Genomic DNA, 20,101 nt, shown 5'->3' on the forward strand with positions numbered 1-20,101 from the left:
TTTTCTTTCAGATCAGCACAGTCGAGCTTTGTTTCTGTGTTCACAAAATCTCATCCGCCTGCAGTCTCTGTGCCATTTAGGAGCTTGTAAACTGATGCTGCTTTACTTACTTGCTACGTTACTTTGGAGGTCATTGACAGCTGAGCTAAAAAGGCTTTCATGTGTATGTCAACCTCACAGAAATCAAATGAAAGAAGGCATGGAGCTCAATCCTGCAAAATCCAAAAGAGGGATGCATTTTCTTTAGCCACATTCAAATGAGAGCATTTCTCGGTACATCACCTGGTCGTCTGAGTCCGAGTGTTCATTGACATCGGAGGCAGGGCTGATGGGGTCATGTGGCAGGTTGTCATCAGAGACATCAGTGCTGTAACCACTGCCTGTTTGCGAGCCTGTCGAACCGTTGGACTTAGACATACCTGTCTTCCCCCCAGTGTCTGAGCGTCCCATCACCCCAAATGCATTGTAAAGAATGGCCCCTGACTGACGGCCCCCTACAAAACAAAGTGGAACACATTCCAAAATCTGTACACAAATTCCCTCCATCCTGCTTCATACAACTCAATCAATCCTTGACGTTCTCATATCCTTGGGTCTCAGTGTAAGCAGTGAGTCCTTTGACTTTTACCTTTGACTGTGAGGTTCTCGATGCCACATTCAAACATGATCCAGCCCCATTTCTCAAGAGACGCTGTGGAACGGCCAAGATCGCCTGTTGCGACCTGAGCATCGGTTTCATCCACCAGGGAAAACTCCTCCAGTTCCTCCAGGCCGAACAGCACTTTGGACTTCTCAAAAGGGATTGCTGTGATGGCACCCGTGCCGATGTCTGCCAAAGGACAAAAATGACGTAACTGTTAAAACTTCACTGCAATTTTTTTTTAATTAAGACAGAAAGGTGCAAAAAATCTTAAAAAGGAGAACTCTAAAATACCTTTATGACACCAAATGTAAAAAAAGAGAAGTCAAAGGGTCTAAATATTTCTGCTTGGTACTGTAGGTCAAGTAAGGGCACAATGTCTAGGGACAACTCGCACAGCATATTAATAAATAAAGAGGATGAAGGTCATGTAAAAGGTCAGTGTACCACTTCAAAAAGTGGCACCAGGGATCAAACACGGCTGTCATTCTTCTGCACTGACCTGTGGAGTCGAGGCCTCGCAGCTGGCTGTGGATACGGTGGATGTTGAGCCTGGCCGCAATCTCTTTGCCTTTCTCGATGCCGGCGTTGGACCGCAGCGAGCCAGACGACTGAGGCTGCATCTTGGTGGCTGAGGCGTACTTCTCCAACATGACTGATGGTCGACCATGTTCTGTGGTGTTGGGTGTCTCCTCTACAATCCCCCTACGGGACCAGAAAGAAAATGTGTTGCACAAATCCAATTTGTTGATTTTGTGTAAAATCTGAGTGAATTATTCCCAAAGTTTACCGTCCTACTGAATTGATTCTAATGTCAAGTGAATGTGTCAGCAGGTATTTTAAAGCATGTAAACAGGCATATTTGCCTCAAGCACCTGCACTTCAAAAAGCTGAGTCATTGTATACACACAAACAAACAGACACACGAGGAGTAGTCGAGGTGTTACCTGTTCATTCTGAACTGGGTGGCAATCCTGTCAAAGCACAGCGCCACGAGAGACACATGTGTGACGCACTTATTGGAGCAAGACGGTGACCCTTCCTCTACAGAAGCCTGCAGGAGGCAAAGGTTCACCTGCAGGGAAGGAGAACAAAACAAATCAAAATGAGCTAAACCACACTGTGGTGTAAAATATTGTTGTTTAAAACAATAACAGATGCAATGGACATAAATAATAGCGATGCCCATGAGAAGCTCTTTAAAAAGACAAATTATTGCACCACAGGGATGAATATAGCAATAAACAGATTAGTCATGCTGTGTGTGAGGCCATCTTTTTCCCAAATGGAAGATTTTTTGTATTTATCTATATGAAGATATACAGAGGGCAACAGAGAAATCAATATTGCAACAGTAGCAATCATGTATTATGTATCCAGTCGAACTATGAGTGTAAACAGACTAATTTCCATTCAGTGGAATAATAAAAGAGGAATCTGAATGGTTTTGATATTACATGCCATATTTCATTCATGTGTGGCTTCATAAGTCGACCCATTTTTCTATTCTATCATTATTCTACACAAGCTGAGCGTGTTGTGTACCTGTTGTTTCAATGCAAAGTGATCTACAGCAACACTCTGGATTCTGTGCTGGCTCTTGAACCTCTCTTGGTCAGAGCACAGTTTAAGGACCACTGCTGGCCTCTCATTATTCAGGGTCATGGCTCTTACCTTGGGGATGGAGACGTTGGCTTGGAGGCCCTTGATTTTCACATTATCTGGTTTGACAGACAGGTCTGTCTGGCCATGGGACATGTTGAGGGAGCCAGGGGTCGTGCCCTCTGTCTTGGACAGCTTGTGCTCCTGCTTGCCTGTTTGGCTCTGTGTGGACCCCGACCCAAAACAGTGGGACATCACTCATTGGACAACAAAGCCACTAATTAAATTGGGAAGCTCAAAACATATGGACAGAAGAACTAAAACTATCACAAGAATAACAGCTTTTCTATTAAGTGGAATTGATACAGAGAAAATAAAGATGGCTTGCAAGGGAAATTGAGTGTGTTGCAATCTGCAGCCTCACTGGTAGATGCCACTTAATCTTACACACTGGACCCTCGACATGTCAAGCTATATTGCTTTACACTGTGCATCGCTGTACTTACGGACTCAGTGACTGTGGACTTGCTGATCTGGTAGGCTTCATTGAGGACTTTCCCATGCAGGTCATCCAGGATGGCTGCAGGATGACGGATACTGGCAAAGTGGACCATGGATTCAATGTACCTGAAAGTGACCAGACAGACAAAAAAAAAAATTCACGGGGTAATAAATACTTTGCTTTTATTTCGATGACACGGTAAAACACAGAGACCTCACACACGCAAACTGTAAGGGCATTATCAGAATTGATTCAGATTTAAACCTCGCCCTTTCCAAGTGTAATCAAATTTACCATGTCTTTGTCTATTCAATCTTCTAGCTACAGTGTATCCATCTCCATGCAGCACTAGCCAAGAGCTAAGTGCTTGTAAGCCCGTTGTAAACCCAGCAATGTTAGCCTTTGGCAAACTAAAAGATTCACAGTGGTAGACAAACAAGAGCGAGACCAGACTCTGAGGCGCTGTCAGCGGAATTTTACATCCAAGATGCAGCGTGCATAGGGATTAAATTGGCTTAAGGTCAAAACTTAGCTTCAGGCTAAAAATAACCCTGAACTAATAATGTGTAGAGTGAGAATGACTTAGGGTCAGCAAAGTTGTTTAATTTTTCTTGTCAGGTTTTTCAAACTGAGACTGAAAACTTAGTTTGAAGGGAGGTGTGGTCATAAAGCAGCATGATAAGCAGACTAAAATGAAAAAACAATGGAATAAAAATAATAATAATAATAATAATAATAATAATAATAATAATAATAATAATAATAGTAATAATAATAATAATAATAAGGGAAGATTGAAGGATAGTTACTACCTGTCCAGAGATTCAGCCACAAGGGGCGTGAGCACCACATTGATAGCTCCCTTCACCTCCACGATTGCGGTGGTCCTGGTCTGAGCTAAGGGCTGTTCCAGAGTCCAGTCATCTGTCGTCGTGTCCTCATCTGTGTTCTCCATGGCCCTCTTATCTAGTGGCGTATATGGTGTGCTGTGGAGGAACAGAAGGACACTCTCTGATGATGCGTTCATGTGAATAATAACAAACATAGCATTAGTTCCTGCTTCAAAGGACAATACATCATTTGGGGTGTAAATTGAGCAACATAGGAACAGAAAACACACATTCTTGAGTTAATAGGTTTTTACTTTAAATCACGGGGTAAGAGGGGTGAAAATGATGTGCCTTAAATACCTGTTGTTCTCTCCCATCAGCTGAACTCCTCTGTCCAGTAGAGAGCTGGCTGAGAGGCCCTGCTTTATCACCTGTTATGTAAAAGTGAATGTTACACCTCCAAACTGATGCACTGGGTGTATTAGGGATGGACACATACCATTTAACAGCCTATACCTGGATAAAATGCTAAAGTTTAACTATAGTATTACATGCTGAGAGAGCCAATAAGCTCACTACATGCAGACAAAGACTGTTAGTTACAAAGACCTTAAAGCTGGGGACAGACAGCTGGTCGAAAGAGGCGGAGCTCTCCTCGCTGGTGGGTGTGTCCAAATCTAGTGGGCGGTGCAGAGAAGACTTGGAGGTCCTCTTATTGGTTGGCTGCTTGACAGACCAATTTGAAACCTGGCAGAGATGACGGGAAGGGTGTTTTAATCGGATAAAAAAAATGATAACATTAACAGCACCGTCTGTAAGTTAATGTTTCGATCACTGAAGGACCCGACAAACTGACTAACTTTACCTGGTAGTGGGCTAGGTAGCTCTGGTAGCACGCCATGACGTGGGGCTGGCGGGTCACCGGACCGGGTTCAGCCGTCTTCTCCGCCTCCACTGAGCTCTCCTCCTCCATGGCGAGGGCTGAGACAAAGGAGGCCTGGGATGTGTGGCTGGGCAGGGGCTGGGGTGGCAGCGGGGGCAGCGTTGGGGGCAGGGGCAGGGGGCGTGGCTCAGTGATCAGCTCACCATTGAGAACATAGGTGAGGGGACCCTCAACACTGTGGTAGATGGAGCTCCGGCTGGGGGGGGGAGGGGAAAATACATCACATGAATATGTCAAGGTGTGATTTATAAAGGCGTTATGACCAAAACATTCTTAATATAAGCAAATGTTTTGGTGGCAAATGGCCTTTTCTGAGGGTCAGAGTCATATGAAAAAGCATGTTTGATCAGATCTTCCCAATTACATTCATGATACTGCAAAGGCATACTAAGTTAATAATAACCTACTATTAGGGACACAAGAAAGTTTCAGAGCAACAGAGAGCGTCCTGTAAGAGAAACACTGCTGCCAGAAGAGCCACTGACTCTTGTCTGTCTTAACGCTGACGATGTCCCCTTTTCAAGGTTACAACTTTGGCTTTTCACCACAGGAGAAAATGGACGTCTGGCGTGAGAGCGCATGAAAAATGTTAATTGCATGAGTCTCACGGTCAATGCGTGATGCCAGTTAACAGCCACTGCTCTAATGGTAATACAGCTGCATTGATGTCAACAATGTCAAATGTGGATTTATTAACATTTAGTTTTATCTTCAGCCGTATATTTCCACGGGCTGGTGCCAGTTGAAACCTTTCATGAGGCTGGATTGATTATTTGTGTTTGTGTGGAGGCTGTATCAATCAAAAAGTGTGCTGAAATCAATGTGGGAACATTTTGGGTAATAGAAAAATGATAAGCTGGTTGCAGAACAAGGCTGAAATCCAATTTGCAAAACACAGCAACAGTAAGTGGCTGCTCATGGACCAAACATCTCATTTGCTACAGCCCATCGAGATGACATCCATCCTTGTGTGACCGAATCAGAGTAATAAATGAAAGCTGCAACATGTTTAGCTACGGGGCAAGTTGCTTAACACAATGGAATGTAATGCTTGTTGGAAACAGAACATAAAAATGTCATAATGTTGATGTGTTCCTGCGTACTGTGCCATTAAGGCCATTTATAATCGCTGCAAAGATGTCAGTGAGAGCCATCACAAGCTATGTGACAATCTGCTGTGGTTTCCAAGTGCGAGCTAAGTGTTAAAGACCTCCAATACATCAGCTTTTGTTTTAAAACAGCAAAACTCCTACTCCTACCGTGAAATTTAAAATGACAAAACATGTATTCTATCGCTCAACCAGTTTGAGTTAAGCGTATGTGTTTTTGTCAAATGTTGAAATTGGGATTTCTTCATGACACCATGAGTCCACCACTGAAATTTCAGCCCTAAAAGGGAACTGACAAACTGTAGACACTGGCTGAAAAATCGAACTCCTGCATTCATCCCAATCTTAAAATGTAAATAATGAATCAAAAATCCTTCAGAATGGCCCCTTAAACATTATTTAAAAGGATAACACTTCAAGCACTGCGGCAAGGTCAGAACTTGCTAGACGGGTCATTAATTCATCTGCTCTTACAGATGAGAAATGAGAGGCTCTTTGATGTTACTGGGAGCTGTGAGCTGTCTGGACTTGATCATCACCTTAATCCCGTTCTTAACCTTGTACTTGATCTGACCATCCACCCAGTCTCCTCTCAAATCTTCAAACTCTTTAACTTTGAGAACTTTTATGAGTTCCACTGAAGCTGAGCTCCGCTAGCAGAAGTCTAAAGTACGTCATTATCTAAGCTGACCTGTAGTTCTCCATGTGATATGGGGGCTGTTGAGGCTGCTGCATCTGCTGCCTCCTCTTCTTCTTGCGGCCCGGGTACGTCCCTGGACCCTCGTCGGCGCTGCTGATCGGTTCAAAGTCCTCCGCAGCCGAGAAGTACGCCTCGCTGTCGGCCACGGACATGCTGGAGTCTGCAGAGCGGTACTGATGGAAGGTATTGGAGTCCGCTGAAGGCGTGAAGGGAAATGAGCCGTAGCTCCTGCGCTGACGCGGCGAATCCAAGACGTTCTCATCACTGCGGGACACCTCGCTGCTGAACTGGACGCCTCCAGACAGGACCGGTGGGGGTTTGTCAGTGAACACAGCAGCCGACAAGCTCTTGGTGCTGCCCAGTCGACCTGAGTGCACAGAAGACTGGCGCTTGAGGGGGGAGCAGAGGGGGGACCGCACTGAGGAGCGGTCCTGGGAGCTGTTGGGTGACACTGGCGAGACCTCTGGGACCTCCCCGAGAGTGCTGCACAGACAGAGGAGAAACTAAGTTACTACAGTCGTGCTGAAAATCCTACTTGTGCTGCCTTCTAGTGGTTCCTACATGTTCTGACCACCTATGTTTATGTATCAGTATTTTTTCATGTAAACATTTAAGCAACGATCCAAGCGACTCACTCAGCAGGGCTTTTGCCATTCATGGGGAACATGCGTTCCTCTGTGCTTGGCGAGGGAGTGTCCCTCTCTCCAGCCAGCAGGGGCAACGCGGCGCTAGAAGAGCTATTTTCTTCAGAGGATGAAGCGGAGCTGTGGGAGCGTTGGGGCACCTGGAGACTGAGGTGCTGCTGAACACGCCTCTCAGGCAGCTCAGGGGGAAGACATGGCGAGTGAGTGTCTGTCTTCAGTCCTACAACTCTCCCTAAGAAAACATACACACGGTTTGTTTATGGTCTTCTCTGTGTCATTCAGTATTTTGCACTACATGTACACATTCTGCATTTCACGGAGAGCTGGTCACACTGATTTTTAAGATCATTGATTATTCAGACAGGATATTGATAACAGCTCAAATTATTACCATAAAATACAACGAACTCTCATGTAATGAGATAAACAAAGACCAGCATTCTTATTCCCAGGGCTTCCTGTATGGGAAGAATAGCTGCTGTTTTAGTAATAAATTAAACACTGTGGATTTCAAATGTTCTTAATTTTGCTGCACATAAAACACCCTAAAGGTAGTAAAGGGCATATCAGGAAATTTACATTAAATCTATGCAAATGCATACCATCCACTTTGGGTGTTTCCTTGGTAATAATCCACTCCCCTGGCTGTAGCAAAGACTGGCCATAAGACATGTCTGATTCCGTGCTGGAAGAAGAGAACGCAGACGAGGAGGAGGGTGTCAGCTCTTCAAGCTTGAAGAAGTCCAGGCCCATGTTGGTCCCTCCAAAGAACCTGCAGCCTCCAAGGCAGCCACAGCGGTTCCTGCTGCGCTTGTTGCGGATACCGGCCTCTTCCGGCCAGAGGAACCAGAGTCTGAGGAGAAGAAGGTAAAGAGAGAGGTAACCAAAGAGGGAGATGAAGAAAGACAGGATTTGCTGGATCTGTTGTACTTGCAATGAAGTTGATGAGGTCAAACAATTAATATATTGCCTTTGTGCTGTTTGCAATTGAGTATATGTCAAAAAGGATTAGCAATTTAACTTTACCATTTCTCATAACCCACATATTTTAGCATTTAGCTAAACTACTGAGAAAGATCCTGTCCAATTACAAGCTAGACAAGAACATCTGTACTGAAACGGTTCCCTGCTGACCTTTAATGAGATCTTGAATCACTGTGTTGAATCTATTAGCACAGCAGTTGGCCAACCTACCAGCTGATTATCACATATCATGAGCAGGATCACTGCATATGACAGAAAATGTATCATCTCGGTTCGTTTGAATAGGTCTACTTTATAGTACAATCTGCACATCTCATAACTGTGTGACTCATCATACAGAGGTGTGATACAGCGAGTGAGTCATTTCCACTTCGAGAAGAAGTTTCAGCATTGACATTCTTGTAAACGGTGTTTTGAACATTACCAGCGTCCCTTGATTAAACTAAATGCTGCTGCTACCTGTGAGCAAATTCACAAATGAAATAACGGTGAAGAATAATGGCCAATGATATAAGCAAGACGTGCCACAATGCTGCTCTGGGGTAGCTGAGGGACAAACAGAGGACTCTTTTCCTCCCACACTCGCACAATGCGAGAAGTGCTTGGAAAGGTAAACAACACATGACAGTCTGTGTTTTCTACCTTTTGGTCTGAGCATCGTGGAGCTCAAGAAAATGCCTCTGGACTTCACATTTGGCTGGGTGGTCAGCGGCCAGGGCAATGTCTGCTGTGATGAGGTTCAGGTTGACTGAACCCGCCTCCAGCCAGACAGAGCGTCGCAGCAAAGGGGGCTGCCCGAGACCCAGCGGCTGACCTGGACCTTGACCCTGTCCAGCCGGCTGCAGCCTGGTTGCCTCGCTGTGCTGCTGCTCAATGTACTGCCGGATGTTTACGTCCTGCACCACGGCACTAATGCCCTCTCCCACTGCCTGGTTGTGCAGGTTGCAGTTGGCTACGCGAATGATAGCCGTCTGGGGAGGGAGAAAGACAGGACGAATGGAAGATCTTTACACATTCTGGACACATAAATTGTTATAAATAAATATCTTCCTTGAAATTTGATACATAAATGAATGCCGCTAATTACCTTGATGTTGGCAGCACAGCCATGCTCCACAATGAAGAGGTCAACTCCATCCATGGCCAGTCGGGTCATGGTGTACTTAAGCTCCTCTGATGTGCGGCAGTGACCTGGCAGGCAGCTCATCTGAAAGACAACCATCATTTAGTACCAGAAACATTTCAGTGGTTGCAAGGAAACCATCGCCAATTTAGTGCGGCTGTGCTTTACATACTGCTACAGACCCCGTGGCCACAGCTGCTCAGCCGTCAGACACTAATGAGGGCTCTCAGGCAGAGTTTTTAAAAATATCCTTGTCTGGATTCGCATATAAACAAAACATTTTGTGAAACCGACGTCTCTCAACGTTACTTCATAGGTTGCGGTGTTATTTATGTATGGCTGCTGTGACTTGATCAATAGTTTCTGTGTTGTTCAGTTTTCCCAGCTGTGTAAAAGTGTGCTTTCTGAGTCACGCATCATTAGAGAATGGTTCACAGTAGCCTCTTTTTATCATCTGGTGCCATTTGCACATTGGACAGCTCGGGCCAACATTGAAATCTCACAAAAAAAGCCTTCAGCCATAATGAGCTAATTAAGTAGCTTGAAGCATGAGATTCAAACACACACAGCTGCCAGGTAGTTCAAACCAACGCGAGACAGCTTCAGCAGAGAAAATGTAAGAATGGGACGCTGCCTGTCTGTACCTTGGCATCACAGATTCGACGGTCAGCACCATGCTGGCAGATGACAGAGGGCTTGGGTTGTTCTAGCTGGAACTCTCGGGAAACTCCGTGGAAAAGGAAAGCCTCGCCCCACTCTATCATACTGGCCACCTAATAATCACAAACAGAAAAAATACATTTACTGCAACTAACTGCAACAAGACTCACACATGTATCCTTTCCACATTCCAAATCCATCACACACACACACACACACACACACACACACACACACACACACACACACCTGTGGAACAGTGACCCTGCCGGCGAGCCCCCCAGCCTGCATGTCGATAAGCCAGGCGTACTCCAGTGTGTCACTGCCTAGAGGGAGGCCCTGAGCGGAGAACATGGCGTGGGCCCTCATCTGCAGGCCAGACAGACTCAGGTGGCCGTCCCTCAACACCCCGTCCGCCGTGGGACGCTGTGCGCAACAGAACACAGTCACAATCACTTATTTCTAATCTTACATGACTGGGTAAAGCTACAGAAACTGAGCAACACGGAGGAAATCTCAGCTTGTGCTGAGGTGAAATTCATTTCATAACATGCCTGCACGTGCCATAACAAAAGAGCTTGTTATCTCACTGGAGGAGCGAGATGAGGGCTACACATTCTTTGTCAGGGATTAGGGAATGATATCCACTCTGAGCAGCAAATAGGATCCAACTCACGGCTACGGTTTAGAAATTCTGAGCGGTTATACAACACAGAGGTGCTTATGCAAACATGTGGCTGCTGAAAAGCATTTATATAATGACCGCCAAGCTTTATTCAGGGTATAAAGACTGAGTCATGCCTTCAGTTATCAGATTTCAGAGTAGATGTTTGTGTATGACTGATTGTTTGATACATGGTTACATTTTTACTCCTGTCCTGGGTTACACTGCCTTGCTTACACGTCACTTTTTTCTACATGCAGTGCTGTGTTTCTGACCTGGTAGTTGTCACTGATGAAGATGTGAATGGGAGACAGGAGCAGCTGAAGCATCGTCTCCTTGTAACCCTTTTTCATCTCAAAACACAGACGCTCCAAGAAGCCGGACGGACCTTCGGGACCCTCGCTGCTGCAGTGCTGGAGGCATTGAGACAAAAGTAAGAAAACATGCAGACTCATGCATCAAGCTGTTTTCATAAACATAAACACACATCAAGTCAAAAAGCATGACTGGCAGGTTTGAAGAAAAGAATGATTCCTTGCAAGCCAAGAAACAGGTGAGGGCAATAAAGTTGACTTAAAGGTATACCTACACCCTCTACTTGAATGTTCACAATGAACATTCTTTTTTCTTTTCTCATATGTTCTTTTATTGAACCTTTTCTATTGCAAGTTTATTGATATTTTTCAGCTGTTCATATACATGAAATTAGATTTGTTTCCATGCATCTACAGCACATCCTATTTCCTATATGTATACATTAATGTGCATTTTCATCATTTTCATTTCACCCTGGGTTGATACAACAGTTTCAGAACGCACTTCTACATTGATCTCTCCCTCTTTTTTTCTTAAACCAAATTATGAAACGGGATCGGCAGTCATCCGTTTTACCACTGGCAGTCGGCCATGGACTTTGTAGAGGTTGATGTACACGGTGATATCCCAGGGGCGCAGGTCGAGGGGATGGATGTCTGAGGCCTCCTTCTGCTCGCTGTCTTCCATTCCCAGAGGAGACCAACCAAGGCCTGAGGAGGTGGAGGTGGACAACACAGGGCTGGATACGGCCTCCTCAAAGTCTGTGTACATGTCGTCCTCACCAAAATAGTTTTCCTGGCAACAGTTGAAAGGATGATTAGATGAATGAGCTGTTTAGACTTCTTTTTGTTTGCCTTTATTTGATAGTGACAGATAAGGAGGAAGGCAGGAAGCGGGGAGAGAGAACTGAGCTACTGATTACACTGGTTTCCGTACCTTAATGGAGATCAGTGCTCGGAGCAAAGGCCCATAGAGGATGATTTGAGAATCTGGGGACATTTCCATCTCCACATGAAGTCTGTCGGGCGGGAGCTCTGAGGGGTCAGTGGGCATCCGGCTGTGGGTGGCTGAAGCAGATGTGGAGGTGTAGCGTGGTGGGGCATTGTGGGGTACTGAAGTGTGCTCTGGGGGACGCAGAGCTGACAGCATGGATTCCTCCATCTCAGACACTTCAGACACAAATCACAGGCAAGTTAGACGACATGGGTAAGACAAAAGTTAGGTGACGTCTCATACAGTCTCACGGTTGTCTTTACAGCACACAGCAAAGAACTGATACTACAGCAGTGAGCTTACACGACTGTTTGAGTTGCTCATCAGCCTTCTGGGGATAAATGGGGTGCCAGGTGTAGTCAATGATGAGCAAGAAGTTGGGAACACTCCAGCAATCCACCCAGCCGGCTCTGAGGTGAGGAAGAAAAAACACATACGCTCAGGACAGAGTTCTAATGCTGTTTTATCATCATTTCAAGTGGATTTTCTAGTTCATCATTTGCTTTATGAACCAAGGATGGAGGACATTCGGTTGAGGTGAGAGACGGCAAATGGGTCGCGCCTGATTTCTCTGCAGAACAGAGTGCACTGCTCCTCACAGAATTCGATCGGAACCTCCCAGGGGGTCAGTGGGTCTCTCACAGTGCTCCATCAGTGTAGTCTAGCTCTGATCTATACATAATAAATGATCTGGATGTAGAGTGATTAGGTACGGTGTGCACAATGCATGTGCAACCTAGCAAAGATTCTCCAGCAACTCTTTGAACTCTCACTGACCTTCAGGGTGGCGCTTACAAAGAAAGAGACAGTGCTTTGCAACATTCTCCAAAAGGGAAGCAGACTAAGATGCATGTAGAACAGTTTTACACATAATGAAGAGTTTAAGTGGAGAAACACTAGTATGACATCAGTGGTGCCAGCTCCAAGAAAATTAGCTCAACCCCGCAGCAGGCATCAAATGGTTGTGGCATTGCGGTTGCACGGTTATTGTCACAGCCCTACACATGACTGAGGATGCTAAATAGAACCCTGTCTGAACAGAGCACAATTCAAAGTGTCAAAATAGACCGGATAAACAGGCTACACTCCACTGAAAACCAACAGACACAGCAACTACTGAACCAACAAAGCATAAAAAGTGAAGGTGAGTGGCACATTTACTTGGAATTACCTCCTACTACCTTGGCAATATTTCTTTTCTATCTAAGCACTGAGGTGAGTCAGAGTTACAACAATGAATCATCCTGCTCTTTGCTAACACACTCACTTTTTGCCGACAAGTAGAAAGACATATTTCCCAGGTTTAACTCACTCTGCGTGGGTGATGTTCCTCCAGCGGGACTTGGCAGGTTTGGGAGGGGGAGCACCTTGGTTCTCCCCCGGCATGAACATGTCTGGGGGCAGCTTGACGTTCTGGTAGTCTTTGGCCAGGGTGAGGAGGGGGTAGCGGCTCGGGTGGCACTCTGGCAGGGATAGTCGCATGTCTGTATCCTCTGCCTGAGGAGGAAAAAGCACCCACACATATTCATCGCTGGTGTCAAAGTATTCACATAGCAGATACATCTGAATCTCAAAAATCAGCATCCAAGCAACATGAAAATACACAGCATGTGTAGTCATACGGCTGTAGGATCATTTTCCTGGCAGACAAAATCTTTACAAATTACAGAAGCAAAAAGAACGGACATTTATTTTTAGAACAAATCACATTCACTTAAAGCATGACTCACCTTCAAGGTGAAGCGGGTATGGCAGGTGGTTGGAACAAACTCATTGAAAGGCAAAGTGAAGTCTATATTGAGTGTCTCGCCGCATGCTGCCAGGTACACTATAGAAGATCGATAATGGAATTGATTAGACAGCCTGCGGTGGGATTAAGCGGAGTATATACTGTACAATAAATCATGGCTAAATACAGTCAAAGTGTGCCGTCATAGCCATCAGCTTCCAGTGTTAGAGGCATTAAATTATCAGTTTCTTTCATGGCTGGATTTGGACAATTTGCATTAGTGCTAATGCTAATGCTAAACACATATAACAGTAGGTCTATTTGTTACACTGCAAAACTGTGAATCTACTTTAATTAACAATTTAATGGACAATTTCTTTTTTTCAGTTAAAGCGGAAAACATTTATTTCAACCTGACCCTTTAAATTCATCAAGACTTTTCTACAGACACTGCTTCTATGGTTATTTGCATAGAGAAGAGGCTCTTTCTGACCATTCTCCTGCTGCTTGGTGGAGCAGTCAATCCAGTTGTGCTGGTTTGCCGCCCAGATCATCTCAAACTGGTGGAAAAGGATCTTGAACTTCCATGAATAGGGCACAAAGGAGTAGATGTCTGGGGCGCTGTCACTTGCCCAGTCCTGGATCAAATCTGAAATAAAGAAGGAACAGTTGCATACATTTCACTATTAAAATGCTAAGTGCTAAACCGTAATGATCTACTAATTATCTCTGGAGGACTCACCAGTGAAGAAGTTTTTCTGGGCATAGATGAAGTGGTAGGTGGCCTTGTACACCTCGATCTCGCATTGCCATGACTGAGGCATGTTCCACACCCGAGGGTAGCTGGCTATGACATGAAACTGCGACAGCAGAACACAGTTTCACTGGTGGCAGAGTGCTTGCTATGTATATGCACGTGCGACATTGGATTTGCCCAGCTCTCCCTTGCATCGTTAAGCCGATGGAGATGTTATTTTTCAAACTTCAGTCCAAAAAGTTGACTGAAAAGCTTCTTGTATAATTGCATGCTACTTACAGCCAGCATCTCCGCCTCCAGAAGAGTCCTGTACTGCATGCTGCTCGTGGTGTCCACATGAAGTAGCTGGCCTTTGATGGTAGGAGAGTAGCCTGAGGGCAGAGGAGAGAGCCAGAGAAGCAGGGCCATCAATTCTCAAAATGCAAAGCTGGGGCTAAGTTCTTGTTCTTTACCTACAAAACTTGAAAAGCTACTGCTGTTAACTACATTTCTGAGGACAGAGGAGAGAACTGACTGATGACTGATGAAATACTGTCAGCTAAGTGAGATAAATTATGTCACAAAATAACGACAGTGTTCCTTTGGGTCAGTCGTTTCATTCTGGATATGGCTTTAAATTCAATTTCTGGTGGTTTAACTTGATCTTTCCTCTGTATTATTGCATAATGGATACATGAATACTTAACTTAAGCTCACTTAACCCACAAGGTATGGAGAGTGTTACACTTAAACACGTGCAACAGAGCCTCCTGCAGTAAAGCTCAGTCACAGTGCACGCTTCTACAAAGGAGAACTTTAAAGAAAGACATTTCCTCTGGTCTACATTTCACAGTGGCAGCATGTCGAAGTGGTCTTGTCCCCTTGATGATGTCTTGGCCTTCTTTCAGTCTCATGCCAATTTTGGCATTTCCTCGTGCTCTGCCAATACTGGATGTTTTCAGTATCATTTACATAGCACACAAAGAATTTAACAGGATATTATACATGTATATAACATGTAAATGTAAAATATCGATATAATAATGAGTCAAAACCATTGGCTCTATATAACTGAAAGAAAGATATTTGGAGCTCCTTCATTGTTAGTGGTTAGTTTGTATGCAAAGACATCATTACACAGGCCCTGTTCTGGTCCTGGACTTGAACAGGACCTCTTATCTTGGTCTTGATTTTTGATTTAACTCATCCCTTCTGATCTTACAACTGATTCACACTTCACTTAGGTGGTGCTGACTATGACTATGATCTGAGCAAACTCAAACTCACCGTATATGTAAACTGATCCCTGAGGACCCAGTCCAAACAATAAATGAAAATTGTTGCATGAAACTTACACAAGTGCAGAGACGTTTTCCATTTTGATTTATGTTAACACTGCAGTCCCACAAACTCCCAAAATAGTGACTAAATTCATCTTTAGCAATGACTAACCATCAAGCTGAAGCAAAGCTCGTGTCAGAAAGGAAAAAAGCTCAGTTGCAAAAACAAACATGTAGCAATGATTTCCGCAATGTTACATTCAAACTGGGTTTACTATGGCAAAAAAGACATTTGAATAAAGCACAGACAGAACCCTAAATGAAATCTGAATGTAAACTAGGGCTATACTGAATAGTTTGAAGCGTGACAGCTTTTTTTTATTCGCATGTCTATTTATCCCATTTTTCTGCAGAGTTGCAGATAAAGATTGGGCTAAACAAATATTACTGGTATTATGCTATTTGTAAAATTAGATGCCAGCAGTGGCTGCGTGGGATTGTTTTGGACTCATGTGATCCAATGTCCAATAACTGTAGAGTGTTGTAAAGTCCAAAAAGTAAATATTAATTTAAAAAAAAAAAGTAATTTCCAAAATTCACAGCATGTTTCTAATTGGACAAAACATTCTGCTTCAATCCATTTTTGCACTGGCGTCTTGTCCGCACATTTCAAAGCATTAAGCAGCAAAGGCTTCTAAGCACTGCACGGTTTTCCTTTGATATGAGTATTCCTGGTCTATTTTTCCCCATCAACACAGATGACTGTGTGAGCAGCGAGCGTGTGGCTGAGCGAGACAGAGTGCCGGTGGCTGAGCTTAGAGCGGTGCTGGCAATCGGAGCAGAGGGAAAGCCGTGAAGTTGTCTAGTGGCAGTAAATGTACAGTGCAGGTTACACTTTGCCCATGAATAAACACTACCTGCTGGGCAAAAGTGAAGGGAGAGACTGTGGGACCACAAACCAGAGCAGTGTGCTGCTGCTGCTGCTGCTGCTGCTGCACACTCTGGCTCTGCCCGGGTAGCAAAATGTAGATAAATATATTTATTCAGTGCCTTTTTATTGGGCATCACTGGATAAGGAGTAAGACTGATGTTAGCTGCAATCTCAAGAGATCCTTTATGGGCCTAATACTGAATTCAGATTTATTAAATAAGAAACACCTGATTATCTGATAGATGGAAATAAATATGCCTGGGTTCATCCTGGCTTTTAATAATGCTGCTCATCATGGATGCAGTTCAGCCACAAGTCAGTACAACAGTTTATTACCAACTGATGGGAAAACAGTTGGAAATAGTCTATATCTACATCTGCTGTGGCAACTGACTGAAGTGTTGACGTTTTGGTCTGCTGGTCTTTGAAACACACACTTACCGTTCTCTCCTACAGTCATGGGGATGTTGACTTCCAGGTAAGAGCCTGCACCCACATTCACATGGATGGCATTGGTTTCCTGGTAACAGGGACGAAGACAGGGCACGGGGGGAGACAAGAGAAAACAGAAAAGTCACACATGCTGTCAGAGTATGAGAGAGGCTGCGCTATTGCCTTAAAGATGAAAGAAAGTCACGTAATCTGAACAAAAATATGTTGAAAAGACGTGATAAAAAGACGGTCTTCCCTGACTCAAGCCATTTTCTGTTTCCTTTCAATATGCATTTATGTTGATATTTAGTATGCACTTCACATACTTAGCTTTGTGAAAATCCCTGCGCTGCTCAAAGATTAAAATTTGAAAAAGCATAAAACATGAACCAATATCAACAGCTAAAACATGGTGAGTCATAAAGACAAAGACGAGAGGAGCGGCAGAGAGTGGAGAAAGATCACAGAGGTTGGCGAGAAACAAAGAAAAGAAGAGAGAGAAGAAAGCACACGAGAGCGAGAGTCACCCTGTTTTTGGTAAAAAGCAGATCGATGGTGGCGTCAGCGATGATGTTCATGCGGAGCTCGAAGGCCTGGATCTGCCGGGGTTTTCCTGGCTGGGCAACTTCGGTCACCTTCATGGCCTGATAGTCAGCCGGCAGGAAAAACTTCCACAGAGAGTCCCTGAGAAAAGAGAGAGTTCATGCAAATGCAAGGCCATATTTGCAAAGCCCAAAGCCTTAAAAACTGTTTGAAGACTCTCACTTAACTAGATCAGCACTCTTCTTACATCTAATACATTTGGATCTGTATTGACGGGGCCAAAGACGTTATGGCTTGATTCCACTGGGCAACCGTTGTGTTTATTGTTGATACATGATCAGGAGTCTGCTTTATTTTGAAAATGTATCAGAATCTCGATGCCATTCCTGCGTCTGATTTCCTGCCCGGCTCAATCTGCTCTGTGCGGCTTGATGCACCTTCCGTCAAAAATAGACTGTGCGTATTTTCAGCAGAGCAGAGCAGAGAGATACTTCTGGGACACTTCTGAAATCTGCTGCAGCGTGTCTTGTGAAATCACAAGCGTTGTCTGGAATGGATCAGCTCTGGCGGCTGCATCTCAGCCGGAATGCGACACAGCAGGGCCTGCTGGAATCTGCTACAGGTATATACCTTTGTGTATATATGTACACATATGTATAAATATACAGACTCTTGGCCAGATTTACAGGCTGAATTATGCTGAAATTCTTTGATGAAACAGAGACTGCGTGTTCGATCATGACTCACCTCTGACGATCTGCCCAAGGGCCGTAGTTGAAATCAGTTCCTTTTCCACAGACAATGTCCAGACCCCAACATGGAGGCAGGTCCTGAAGCTTATCGCCCTCACTGCACGTCTCTGCCTCCTCCCCACTCTCCTGCTCCACGGGCACCAGACCTGCACACACAAAGAAAACACATTTCAAGCCCTGGACAATAAATGCTGAACAAAACAGACACAAGTGCATGAAAAGCTTTGCAGATAATATTGCAACTACATGAAACTACTTTACTGCAACTGCTCCACAGTCATCGAGGCAACGTTCATTGAGCATGCTCATGTGAAGTGGAGAGAGCGGTCCAACAGCAAAACTCATGTGTTTTCCAATTCTAATCAATTCCTCGCAGCATTTTTTGGGGTACTGCTGTCGCACTGCGAGTCCAGTTGTGTAACATTTTAGATTTTGTGTGCTGATGCGCGTGCATGCACGAGCTTACCGGGTTCATCCTGGTAATAGTAGATGTCAACATCGTTGGACTGCATGACCACAAAGCCTTCACCCATCAGTCTGGGAGGTCTACATTAGAAATCCACAGTCACAGTTTCAAAGCAAAGTACAGATGCATTATGCAGAAGTTATGAACTCTGGAGCCAATTCTAAATAATTCCAAGTGGGGTCACAGCAGTGTAGCAGGTACATTAAAGGTACCAAAGCACGAATCAAATATTCAGCTTGATTCTGGCATGAGGACACTTTCGGTTTCTAAATGCAGCAGCTTTCCTCTCACTGGACCCTCCAATAAGGCTAAAAGGCACGTCACAGACTGTTAAGTGTTGAAATCACTGATGGCGTCCACAGTTGCCAAGTTTTTCTGGAGAGTGACTCCTTAATCAGGAGGTTAACAGAATTTATTCTCTGTGTCATTTCATTCGGTTGAAGTGCAGATAATGGTTTATCGTATCCACGCTTGAAATGCAGAACAGGCTGTCGGGTAAAAGATTACAGGAGAAAAGGGGATGGGGCCGTATTCAAACATCCTGCCAACACTTTTGGTGTTAAAATTGTCAAACTGCCCATTTCAGATACTGTATATATTATTCTTATCTCTGTTATACCTTTAAGAAGGAAGCAGCTTCTACACTCAGCAACCAAAAGCAAAGTCATCCATTAAATGCAGAAAAACAAAAGCTCCTGAATGTTTTGACCAAAAAGCACAATACTTCAAATAAAACAAATATATTTTGAATTAACTCCTAACAAATGGGGCACAAAAACTGAATGTTCTGGGTTATTTTTACAAACAAGGAGAAAATATGGAGCGAGTCCACTGACTGTGTTTTAGATTCACACCATACATCACATATTGCAGAACTGCAGCACACAGAATTAGGAGTTCTAAACTGTATAATGTATTCATTTTCTACATGCTTTATGGTATGCTTAAGTGGCAAAGTTGTTTTTCTTCAGGCAGGAGATTCATCTCTGAAGAAAGTTCCGGGCAAAATAGTTCTCGTATTGACAATAACATGACTTGTGTGTTCAGAAGTTTCACAGATTGGTTTGAATAAATAAATACCAAAAAGTCTGTTCCATTATTTAATCTCTTTGGTGTTGCTTTTATATGAATTTCACCTTTGAATTTGAACAGACTTTGAAATGGTGATTTTACAGCAATGTTCAAATGAAGTCAAAACAAGTCAAGTTTCCTTCATAGTAAGTGAATCTGACTTACTCGTCATTCTGCATGCCAAGGTAGCGTGGACTGGGAACCAGCATGACACGCACGTTCTCCAGCGAGCCTTTGACGATGTGCATGTACTGGTCCAGGTGGCTGGAGGGAGGCTTGGTGGCGTACGTCAGGAAGGCATCCTCAAAGTTGACGCACAGAGTTTGGGGGAGGTAGTGGTTCCCAAATGCCAGACGGCCCTACGGAAGAGCAAACACGCAAAAAAGCATCTTCCATTTGTCATGACTTTTTCTCTAAACAATGCTCTGGTGCAATTTCTAAAACTGGTCGCA

The 20,101-nt window shown here is 44.2% G+C and overlaps 1 protein-coding gene across 9 annotated transcripts in view; it reads right to left on the bottom strand.

Moving 5' to 3' along the window:
• Window positions 1-20,101, bottom strand: part of kiaa1109 (KIAA1109 ortholog) — a 66,934-nt gene that overhangs the window by 40,078 nt on the left and 6,755 nt on the right. For all 9 annotated transcript variants that reach the window (XM_076749506.1, XM_076749503.1, XM_076749502.1 and 6 more), the window contains exons 8-38: window positions 19,815-20,008; window positions 18,579-18,658; window positions 18,108-18,258; window positions 17,345-17,501; window positions 16,827-16,905; window positions 14,475-14,566; window positions 14,181-14,298; window positions 13,932-14,087; window positions 13,440-13,537; window positions 13,022-13,206; window positions 12,013-12,119; window positions 11,653-11,885; window positions 11,293-11,511; window positions 10,677-10,814; window positions 9,987-10,163; window positions 9,722-9,850; window positions 9,042-9,161; window positions 8,597-8,925; window positions 7,573-7,823; window positions 6,962-7,202; window positions 6,318-6,809; window positions 4,440-4,713; window positions 4,184-4,321; window positions 3,935-4,005; window positions 3,557-3,730; window positions 2,749-2,869; window positions 2,315-2,464; window positions 1,588-1,715; window positions 1,143-1,345; window positions 629-829; window positions 283-494 (exon numbers count right to left, since the gene is read on the bottom strand). In XM_076749506.1, coding sequence (XP_076605621.1) covers window positions 283-494; window positions 629-829; window positions 1,143-1,345; window positions 1,588-1,715; window positions 2,315-2,464; window positions 2,749-2,869; window positions 3,557-3,730; window positions 3,935-4,005; window positions 4,184-4,321; window positions 4,440-4,713; window positions 6,318-6,809; window positions 6,962-7,202; window positions 7,573-7,823; window positions 8,597-8,925; window positions 9,042-9,161; window positions 9,722-9,850; window positions 9,987-10,163; window positions 10,677-10,814; window positions 11,293-11,511; window positions 11,653-11,885; window positions 12,013-12,119; window positions 13,022-13,206; window positions 13,440-13,537; window positions 13,932-14,087; window positions 14,181-14,298; window positions 14,475-14,566; window positions 16,827-16,905; window positions 17,345-17,501; window positions 18,108-18,258; window positions 18,579-18,658; window positions 19,815-20,008 — 5,418 coding nt within the window. The remainder of the gene's footprint in view (window positions 1-282; window positions 495-628; window positions 830-1,142; window positions 1,346-1,587; window positions 1,716-2,314; window positions 2,465-2,748; window positions 2,870-3,556; window positions 3,731-3,934; window positions 4,006-4,183; window positions 4,322-4,439; window positions 4,714-6,317; window positions 6,810-6,961; window positions 7,203-7,572; window positions 7,824-8,596; window positions 8,926-9,041; window positions 9,162-9,721; window positions 9,851-9,986; window positions 10,164-10,676; window positions 10,815-11,292; window positions 11,512-11,652; window positions 11,886-12,012; window positions 12,120-13,021; window positions 13,207-13,439; window positions 13,538-13,931; window positions 14,088-14,180; window positions 14,299-14,474; window positions 14,567-16,826; window positions 16,906-17,344; window positions 17,502-18,107; window positions 18,259-18,578; window positions 18,659-19,814; window positions 20,009-20,101) is intronic.

Source organism: Chaetodon auriga, chromosome 14 (assembly GCF_051107435.1).
Source record: "Chaetodon auriga isolate fChaAug3 chromosome 14, fChaAug3.hap1, whole genome shotgun sequence".
NCBI classification, from domain to species: domain Eukaryota; kingdom Metazoa; phylum Chordata; class Actinopteri; order Chaetodontiformes; family Chaetodontidae; genus Chaetodon; species Chaetodon auriga.